The following is an 11,062-nucleotide window of genomic DNA, read 5'->3' on the forward strand; positions in this document are numbered from 1 at the left end:
GGCTAACCTCTCACCGGGACCGAACCAGCAGAGATAAGACACATTTCCGCGTACAGGCGAATTCTACGGGTGCGCGTACGTCAAACTTTTGAAGGTCCTTCCTTCTTCCTTCCCTCCCGTCCTTTTATGCAGCATTTACGTAAGCGCCGTACACGTGGAAAGCGTCGTTTCGTTTCGCATCCTTAGTGCTGGTCCCATGGAAAGCGAACGACCGGAAGTGGCTACATTATTCTGCTCACAACGCGTACCGCTCTACGCTTCTCGCGTTTTCTTTTGCGCCCCGACCGGCGGTGTAGTAAAGAAAGTTAAAGATTTATGCCCCGACAGTGACTTGATCGCTGAATGGCATTTTGTTCGCTTTCTCGCACGCAAGAGGTTAACGCAAAAGGAGCCAAGCTCCTGGTAGTAGGGGGGGATGGGAAGCGTATTTTTCCACAACCACCACAGTAACTGTCAGCCACTTCCGGATTGATTCGGCCAAAGGGTGCAACTGCTGCGAGGGCTACAGCGCGGTAGTTTTCCTGCTGCTTTATCTGCTTTCCCTGCCGAGGTACGAACGCGGAACATAGAATAATGGGATGAAATTGTTCTTGTTCGTTCTGTGCAGAAACGATTCAATCTCGCATCCTTAACGAAAGCATCCGGTGCTTGCTGTGCGCGGGAAATGCTTGCACAATTTACCAAATCGAGCACAAATGTCGCTTCCCCTAGCTTCGCGTGACTGGAAAGTACAATGGAGCCGGTATAAAATCACCCATTAAAAATGATGTACTTTCGCACAAACAACGCACAGGTCTCGGGAAGGAGCTTCTTGTTAGGCTATAAAAATGGTAAAATAACGACGGTACCTGGAAGCGCACGCGACCTTTTTTCTTGGGGGATGCGTTTTTTTCTCTTTGTGGTTGAACCAACATCTATCATTTGTGGCACGGAAACCGGGAAAATGTATGGCAGCAAATAGAATATAAGCTGCGTAGGCGAAGCATTTCTTTCTAACGATCTCATACTGAAAGGAAAATGATCTCTTCCCATGAAATGGTAAAAAAAGGATGTTTGTATAAATCCGCATTTTCTCAATTAAAATAATTAAATTTAACTCTCTCACAGACAAAATCAAACCTTAAAGTGTGATCAAACTGTAGTAGTTTTTGTTACTATTTTGATTAGCAATCAAAAACTGCTCGAAAACTGCACGAAAAAAGTTCGAAAGCTACCCGAATTAAAACATGCAGTGAAATCACACGAGCTTATTGGATTCCTACTATAATTTAATTGCTTCCACATTCATCTATGAAGCCTTTTATTTCCTATTAATGTACTGCAAAGACTCAATGCAATAAAAAAGAGGATGCACCAAAATCAATAACGATCGAATTAAAATTCCACCGCGCATTCCACGTATCGCTGGCACTAATAATGGTTGCTCATCACTAATTATGTTAATAACTTTTCACTCCTCATATTCATAACCACATTAATTAATAAAGCTTCAAAGATGAAACGCGTGGGGTTTTGGGAATGCTTTTTTCCCCCCACCGATGTGTAAAGGGAGGGTTGTTTAACGACCGCTTACATAATTAAATTTAATATTCGTTACAGCTTAAATCAAGTCATTACAGGCACAATCCCACCCATTACTCGAAACGGAGGGGACTCGACACAGTCGATTTCATCATAAATTACACAGAACAGCATCTCTCACACACTCTCTCTCACTATCTCTTTCTCCCTCTTGGTCGATTATCGATATTAACATGTGCATAAGGACATGGGCATGGTGGCCTTTCCAAAGGCACTTTCCAACTGACTGAATCGTTTACTGCTGTGCCTCTGCGTGTGTGTGTGTCGGTGGTCAATCGGAAACAAAACGATTGCAATCTTCCAACCCTTCCCACCCTCTTTGATACAGAGAGAGGGAGAGAGAGGTGGATTGTTGTTCAACAACGCGTCGTGTCCCAGATGACTTCATTACAACCGCACCGCATACCGAGCGCTGCAGCGGGATGGCGGAAGGAGAACCAAACATGTCCACCTTCTAACCACACGAACCATCACCACACCGGGGTTTGACTTGAGCGGTTTTGTCCTCCTGACCGACTGACACAAAAGTATCCTCGTCGGGCTGGACGCAAACACACACACGCACACACACACATGTTCCCAACGGGTCCCCGAGACCCTTCTTTTTCCGACCCCCGGAACAAACACACCGGGGCCGCACAGGGCTCCAGCGTTATGGGAGTTTTGTGTGCAGCCGGTCCCCATTAAAACGTGTGCTATCAATTTGTACCGGAGTGTAAAAACATCGAAAACATACATCCATTGCCCTGCCCCGCGTCTGCCATTGTTGCCCCGCCCGTTTTTGCCGATCACACGGTCCACACAATATCGCATGTGTGTTGCAACAAACTGCAGGCTCGCAGCCATAAAAAGCTGTGTGCTTCGAGATGCAAATTATTTCTGCCCAATGGTTGGGGCGGGGTGGGAAAGGGAAGATAATTCTGCCACACCACCCACCAATCGAACACTCGGGCGCTTCCCGTTCATTCCAAAAACACGCAGAGTGTGAGCAGCAGCAGCACGCAATCGTGTGCGGCATAAATTAATGCTGAAGTTTTTTAATGCAAAATTTATGTCACCCGGCACAAAACACTCACACCCCCGGAGGCTCTTCCGTCTTTCCGCTCTGCCCGCTCTGCGCCAAAACGCAGCTGTGGTAGAAGCGCCAACTGACCCCGCCAACAGCCAACATTATGCAGCCCGCCGTTGGGTCGTTTACGGCACAAACAAAAAAAAGGGGGAAAAGTATAAAAATCAGGACACTACCCACCAGCAGGATGGCTGCGCTGGGAGGCATGGGTATGTGTGCTTTTACGTTTTATTGTATGGCTTGTAAATTTAATTTTATATGCGCACAATTTCCGCACACCCCATGTCCAGAGCCAGAAATTACACACACACACTGTGTGCCCTGTTTCGGGTCTTTACAACGACACTGAATCCTTCATCGTTTCGCTTGGTCTCTTCTTCTTCTTCTTCGTCTCCTTGAATTAAACCAATAATTTAAGGATAGAGCATAAACAATGAATGCTTGGGAACAGTTTTGTTGGACAATTTTGTCCTACTGCAATCAGCACACCGCCCCATAGTGGGGTTGTGGTGAATTGATAATAAGATTTCGATTTTCCCGATCAAGGCGCGCGTTTGCACAAACACACATATCCTGCAGCTAGCATCCCCTTCGGCCGGTCATAAATTCTGCCTGTTTCGTAAATATTTACGCCGGTGCCCGTGTGTTCTAGCGCCCCCGTCGAAGGAAAGTGATGCCAAAGCACACCGACAAAAACAGCTTTCCCTCAAGCAGTGGGTAGGTTTTGTCTACCCTTTTTGCCTGCTTACCTCAAGCACAGAACCAGTGAGCGACAAATTTCCGAACAGAACAGATAAGTTCCTGTTTCTGGCCTTAAAAAAGAACGATCTAAAAGGAAAAGGCTGCTGCAAGGCGACGGCGTAAAAGAACGAAGCGTAACCACGTCGGCAAAACGCTAACATTAGCCCAGTACATTCCCGCCATTCCCGGAAGCAGCAGCAGCAGCAGCAACAGGACAGGTCTCTCAGTGCCTGCTCGCCAAGATAAGACATGCCTCTTTTGCATGTGCCACGACGGCGTGTCAGCACGATAGGAACGTCCCGCACGTGACGTGACTGGATTGCAAGACACACGCAGGAGAGCAGTTTGTGGGGGAAATTACACGCCAGCCACGGTACATCACCCGTAGACGCGCACGTAACACGTTTGCGTTGATATTTATTTATTAGTTTCGCGTCCTGCTTCATCCTTCTCCCTTTACAGTTGTGAAAAACTGGCTGGAATTTACATTTACATGGAAAAGGCTTCCCGGGAAATTGTCATCAAACGGTTGTAGCAGTAATGTGTGGGCTTGAGTACATATTTCGGGGGAAATTATTGCAATTAAAGTTTGCACAATTTTGAAACGAGAGATTTGTAACCGTTTCGCGGAAGAGGAGAAAATTAATATAGCTCCACAAAAAGCACCAATAATTAATCACAATAAGTAGTTCCCCAAACTCGATTGAGCTTTTTGCTTTGTGTCGTATAAATAAATCATCATAAATATTTTTCTATGAAAAAAAGAAGTATTTTCCTTCTCTCTGTGCCCATAAATTGAGCCATGAAAAATAGCTTCCTATTATAAAAATGGAGCCCGATAACAAAAAACAGAGGTCTACCTCCAAGAGGAAGCGTTTTGCAAGCGTACTACCCTTACCGTATGCATCAGGTGCACAGATTCTCTCACTTTTCCTCTCTCTCTCTCTCTCTCTCTCTCTCTCTCTCTCTCTCTCTCTCTCTCTCTCTCTCTTTATCTCCCTCTATTATTATGCTTCTTTTTACTCCCGCCCCATTTCCGGTATGTTTCGGTGTCAATTTATTCATAAATAAACACATGTTCTCACCACATGTGGTCGCCCGCTGCTTTTTTGCTGTCGCAAATTTCCGAACCACCGTCGCAAGCGGAAACACGGGAAGGATGCACAATATTGTAAAGCGATTTATTTCATATTCCTTTTATTGGGCTTAATTTGGTTCATAAATTATTTAAAAAAACGCGGACCTTAAAGACATAATTTTGGTACTCACAATTCAAATAAGATAGCTAAGCTTCTACACAAGGCAAGAACTGCTTGAAAGGGTTCACAAGTTGAGCCTTTTCTAAAGCTACTTTTAATCAACTGAAACAACCCTCCACACCAATCATGCACCATCGAACCGAACATCAAACATCAAACAAACACGGCATATCTAGTCCGTGTGGCCCAGACGGTTAGCATAGACGCATAAATCACATAAATCACACTCACTCCACTATGCAAAAGGGCAATATATGTATACATGGGCATCCCTTTCTGACAAGGTTCACAGCAGCAGCAACATCAACAAGCAACACGTGCCTCTTAAATCCCTCCGGCGGGGAGGCCAAAAAAGGCTAACGAAAACATCAGGAAATTAACATAAACCTCACTCACTTGACAAACACTCTCACACGCGCACCTCCCCAGCTATGTCTCCCAGGTGGACCATTTATTCCACAAACACACACACACACATACAGAGCCTTTTCTTCGCAAAGCCCCCATATACGACACACGCCCACACACTATAAGCGCCACTCGCCACTGGGGGAACGGCGTGCGAATGGAGCAAAACATGACACTAATTATCTATCAGCTCCATTTATGGTGTTTGTTTCTTGCTTTTCGGATCGGTGATCTATTCGATCTTTTCCAAACATTCCATCGCTCCATTAGCATTTGGAGAGGAGAGAAACGGATGAAAGATGTACCGGATTAGTGCGTGTGTGTGTGTTATTTTTATTCCATTTGTCAACAAAACCTCATCCCTCCACAAAACAAACACACGCGCGCTTCATCCGCCTCCGCCAAACACACAACACACAGGAAAAAAAACTTTCAAACGCTTCGGGTTCGGGAGAACACCCGCCGAGATGATTGTGCGATAAATCTTGAACATCGCTACGCGCCCAACTATCTCCCATGTTGGGAGCAATCGCACACACACTCAGACACACAGAGGGATGCTGGCGGCTGGAAAGGGGTGGCAGGTGTCAATTGACCGCTTCTAACGCTCTGCGACCCCCAAACGACACTGCCCGGCCGTTGGGAACACGCGCAACGGCTTCCGAAAATTTATCGACTCGAATGAAATATTTGACACAATATCTTAATTAATTACTGGCACTGGACTCAGACGGGGACGCCGGGCCACAATCTACCCTGCAACGCGAGCTTAAGCCTCACCGGGGAATCCCACCGCTGAAGTTGGACAGCACGACAGCACACATGTGGCTTTGTTTTGCTATACCCCCTTTTCAGGTCCTTTCCTTCTCCTACCCCAAATCACATACGCATTCCGGTTGGCTTTTGGCGGGTCGCCCCCAGATCCTGTACCACACGTTCAAAATTTTGGTCTACCAAACCCATAAGCCATAGGGCTTTATCAGTGTGCTTGTGCTTAGTGTGGAGGCTCAACTTCACTCGAGGCGCTTGGCGAACGGCGAGCGCTTTCGCATATCATTTCACTGACTGACTGCGTGTAATTTATGCGTGTGGGTTCAACCACTCAAACTTCGCAAGCAAGAGTCCATCGCCGCAAGAATGGGGCCGCCCCAGTATGCGATTAAACCAAACGCCCCTGGTGGCGGCACTGTAATATTAATGGTTTGAATTTGAACAGCCCACAACACTGGAAACCAATGAACTACCAACAACCACTGCGGGGTCTACTCAAAGATACATAGGGATATCTTGGATGCTCAATACCTCCTCCTACTCCGACCATATGGGTGTCTCATCAATTTTCAAACCAAGCAGTGTGAATGCTCCAAAACACCACTCTTGGAGAGAGTCACTTATAAATAAGCTTATCGATTTGCGATACACTCCCCTACGAGGATTCAGTTCCTTGCCACTTCCTGTGGTTATTCCCCAAATACACCGGTATCTGCTGCAAAATGCAAGATTACCAACACCCTGTCTCTCTCTCTCTCTCTCTCAGTCCAAAATCCACCAATTTACTACTGCGGATGGATAGCAGACGGTCGCTCCAAACTCCCAAGGACCAAACGACATAAATAGCGTCCTTAAGGTGTCCAAACACACAGCAACACAGACGGTGCCAAAAACGAATGTGTGAAAATGTCTATGTCTGTTCGGCCGTGCCCTGCCTGTCTGCCAATTCTTTCAACCCATAGGGCTGACCGGGACACCTTGGGTTTGGCTAGGATTTTTGTAAGCTGTTGTTTATTTAGCTTTCCCTCGTCCTGCGGGCGCAAAAGCAGGACCAAAAGTCGTAAACGTTTACGGCCACCGGTTCAAGCAAGAACGGAGGTACAGCCTGCAAACACGGTGAAGGTGTGTTGGTGGCATACGATTTAACACTGCTGCACTGGTGTTACTGCTATCCATCGAACCAGAATGTGATGGGGGAAAAAAAGATCGGTTTCACCCGTACCAATGGGGTAGATGCTTCGGTTGACCATAATGATGAAATAAATTTCGTGCCTGCCTCATGTGACCAGCAGCTGTAGCCGGGGCTGTTGTCAGCTGGGGACAACGATATTTATTTGCACTGCTGCCCAGTTTTTATCACCTGCCCTCAGTAAACCCACCGAGAGAGAGAGGGAAAGAGAGGTTAATAGTTTACTTCATGGGGCTTAATAAGTTACTGTACACCAGAGAGGAGGGTTTTCCTCTTTTAATAGTGTACGCTTAGGAACTGGAAATAAATTTAGAAGAAACCTATCTAAATCCCCAATGCTGTCAGCAACTCATTTGGATCGTTTATCTTGCTGCATACATTCGGGGCGTCGTCGGGGCTCTTTATTCTGCACACACATAGTCAAAATCGATTTCATTTAAATTATCCCTCCACAATGCTCATCCCTCGATGTAACGAAAATGTAACTGCTAGGAAGTAATATTTTATTTCCCATTTATCTGGCTTGCAACGCCAAAGTGATACGCTTGTGAATGCATTCATCGCTCCGAACCAGTAACAATAAGGACGAGAAATCGTTCTGAAAATCGGAAAAGCATTCTTCAACCAACAAAGCGAATTCCTTTCCCCCCATTTTAACCCCAAACGAATGCAACTGTTTATCCTTTTTTTTGCCATCTGTGCAGCAGCACCGATAACAAACCCCTTACATAGTCCCACTACCTGGTCGCCTGATGTGTCGTTTTATCATTTTCCACAACGGGTTAGTGTACGCCCGAACAGTGAAAGCGCACATAGCAACAACACCATCACGAACCAAGCAATTGTTTCGTCGTCACAATGGTGCATAGCAATCTGGGCCAGCAGATGGGAAAATTCTCAGTAACTCTTAACTGTGCACCAAACCGCCATAAGGAAAGCTCATCCTGTCGGGCTTCCGAGTGCAGTGTGATTCCTCCTTGATGGTGAGGCAGAGGGCTGCATTTGTAAATCAACTGCAACACGCCGAGTTAGCACACAGGAGAAAGACAAACAAAATCGGGAAAAAGCGGGGTTAGCGGATGCATCCGTCGTGCTGCATCCGTCGTCGTCGCCGTGTCGTAAGCTTTACCCAAGCAGTTGTACCAGTTGCAATTGAGAGCACAATTTCCCACGAGCGTGTGTACCTGGTTGGGGAGAGGGTGATGCTACTGCCTTGTTGCACACCGCGAAGAAAAGCGTCATAAATGGAGCGTAAAATGTGGCAGCTTGTCTTGCGATGTTTCCACTTGAGCTAACGAAGAAGAAGCGTGATACCTGTGGTGGATACGCATGGTGCAGCGAGATGGAACGAGGTTGTTGCAATATTTTTGTTCATAAATCAATTGGAAATTGTGAGCAGCACTCCAACAATGCAAAAATATTCCAATTTCTTCTAAATTCCTATCGTTTGAAATGTATTCTAGCTTTCCGAGAGACGACGCAACATGTCCTTTCTTCCATCAAAAACCCACTCCACCGAATCAATATTTAATCTGCATTCTCCATACCTGCATTGATCCATCGCTCAACGACAGCAAAGGAGGAACAACCGTGAGCAATATTTATGGAATAACTTAGCCGTACCGGCGCTCACAAGGGCTCACAAGCAGTGTTTAGAGACAGACAGAGACTGCGTGTGGTTTGGGCGAAAAGTTGCGCAGGACAAAACTTTGCCCTTTACTTGGAAATGAAACGATACCAGCTGAAAAGCTGCAACAGTTTCTCGAAAAAGTGGCAACAAAAACTCGGCTGAAAAGTAGCACCAGCATCGTGCTATCCTTCCCGAAAGTAACTCATCCGTGTTGAAACATTTCCTACCCGTCTTGACTTTGGCTTCCCCTCACCGGATGCCTTATCTTGCACTGCCGTCTTGCCGGAACTTAAGTCTTAATCTAAACACCGTCGGAAGTGACGCCAACTGCCTTTCCACCGCTTTTTTTGCTTTTAAAGTTTAATTATTCTCCAGACGGAGACTCTCGCTGCCGTTCCTGTCAGCCATCATCGAGGTTTGCTGTGTTTTCTGAAGCTTCTTAAGAGTTTCTTCCCATGTGTGATTCTCACTTGATGTTTTGCTGAGCGGCTACTTCTTGAGCAAGATAATGAACTTGTTGCATTGGATGCAACACCCCCAAAACAGTGATGAGTGTGTGTACGCGAGAGTCTCATTACACATGTTGTGAAACTCAACACTGGATGTATCATCTTCAGAAGCTTCCATTCACCCATCTGAATCACATCCCAGCCGTTATCAAATAGCTTCTTCGCACTGAATTGTTCAACCAGATATCTTATCAAATTGAAATGATGGTTGATTACCGAAAATACCCATTCAAATCACGACCGCAGACAATTCTACTCCAGAGCTCGCGTTAGTTTCATCCCAAACCTCTCATAATGAAGTTCCCCTTAGCGATCGCGTGTGTGGGTTTGCTGGTGCTGTCTGTCAGCGTACCTTCTGCCCAGGCCCAGCAGGAACTGGACTGCAACGATCCAAACAACATCGGCATCTTTCTGCCTCACCCGACCGACTGCAAGAAGTATCTGAACTGCTGGCAGGGTCTGCTGATCGAAGGTAGCTGCCCGCTGGGACTCTACTTTGACCTGGAGCGGCAAGTTTGTGAAGCCGAAGCCCGAGTACGGTGTAAAATGAGCGACGTAGCCCCGTAGACAGTGACAGTGGGTAGTGAACGCGCGGAACTCTCGGGTACGGTGGCCTCGTTGGTGGACACAATTAACGGACGAAGAACAGTGGACCCCCTGCTGCTGCAGTACGCCATCATGTTCGGGAGTTTCCAATACGAAAACCGTGACACCTCTTTTAAACTTCCTACCTTGACAGGGCACACGCACACCTTTTGCACCAAGACCGGCAGAAGAATTCATCAACGAAGCGCGTACCCTCTGTTAGCCCTTATTTGTGTCACGCGTCGCGGGTGGTACAAACTCACAATAAACGATCCTTTACGCACGAATACGAATGCCGCTAGTTAATGGCTGGACGTGCACCCTCGTCACAAACACCCGGTGTGGTCACGCGCGTCAAACGAATCAAAGTGTGTGTGTGTGACCCTTTATGTCTACTTCTTTCCTACATCTACATCTGACTGTTGCCCCTTTGCTACCCGATTTAATCGATCGCTTTTGGTTCACTGTGTGCCGCCCGCTTTGAAAAACGCCGACTCCCCCTCCTCGGCTTGAAGGTCGTCAATAAAGAATGTTAATAATTTAATTTACTACTGTAGCCTGTACTCGGGTGCCCTTTCCTATCCTGTACGTGTTTACGTCACTGTGATGTAAAGATGGCCTTTGCATACCGAAATAGATGACGCCACCGAAGGAAGGGAACGAATTGTAATTACCCAACCTTCCATCACACCTACAAATTGAGTTTTAATTGAGAAATTTCACGCTAAAAAGACCAAATGAAGGAGATTAACGTGTGTCCGCAACATTATTTTGCCCTGCAGTGCCTGATTGGGAACTAGCTTAAGGTCATTAAGTAGCAATCATTACCCCTTTTAGCACAGACATCTTGTTCTGCTCTACGACCGAAAAGAAGTGCATCGCTGTTACGGTAATGAACTAGAAATAAAAAGACGAAAAATTAAACCATTTTCCATTACCGCTTATCGCGCACCAGCGTTAAAAGAAAAGAACCCGTAAAAACGGAGAAAAACCACGCTTAGCGGCTGGGAAAGAATTAAACGTCGCTCAACCCTAATTAAACGATTCCCAGCCATACCCAGAAACCAGAACGGGTACGAGCTCGAAGGAAAAGTTCGCTCTTCCCGACTAATCCTTGCTTTTGAATTTAATTGATCTTTGATGTAACCATTATCCAATTCCCATTACCCAGCAGCAGCAGCAGCAGCAGCAGCAGCGGGAGGTACTCTACTTAAAAGGTAGTCAATCGTTTCAAACCCCAAGAGAAAAAGGGTTTGATGAAGGGATCGATCCCACAGCAATCCGACCGACAATCAGTATCAGTACAGTACACACACCCAG

At 46.3% G+C, this 11,062-nt stretch overlaps 2 protein-coding genes across 5 annotated transcripts in view; both read left to right on the plus strand.

Annotated features, from left to right (window-relative positions):
- The window catches only part of LOC120900087 (cysteine-rich motor neuron 1 protein), a 158,626-nt gene that overhangs the window by 133,295 nt on the left and 14,269 nt on the right, over positions 1-11,062 (plus strand). The gene's annotated exons all lie outside the window — the stretch shown is intronic.
- On the plus strand, positions 9,206-10,290 carry LOC120900088 (peritrophin-1-like). The gene has a single exon (XM_040306679.1). The coding sequence runs from the start codon at positions 9,452-9,454 to the stop codon at positions 9,722-9,724; it is 273 nt and encodes a 90-aa protein (XP_040162613.1). The 5' UTR covers positions 9,206-9,451; the 3' UTR covers positions 9,725-10,290.

Source organism: Anopheles arabiensis, chromosome 3 (genome assembly GCF_016920715.1).
Source record: "Anopheles arabiensis isolate DONGOLA chromosome 3, AaraD3, whole genome shotgun sequence".
Classification (NCBI taxonomy): Eukaryota; Metazoa; Arthropoda; class Insecta; order Diptera; family Culicidae; genus Anopheles; species Anopheles arabiensis.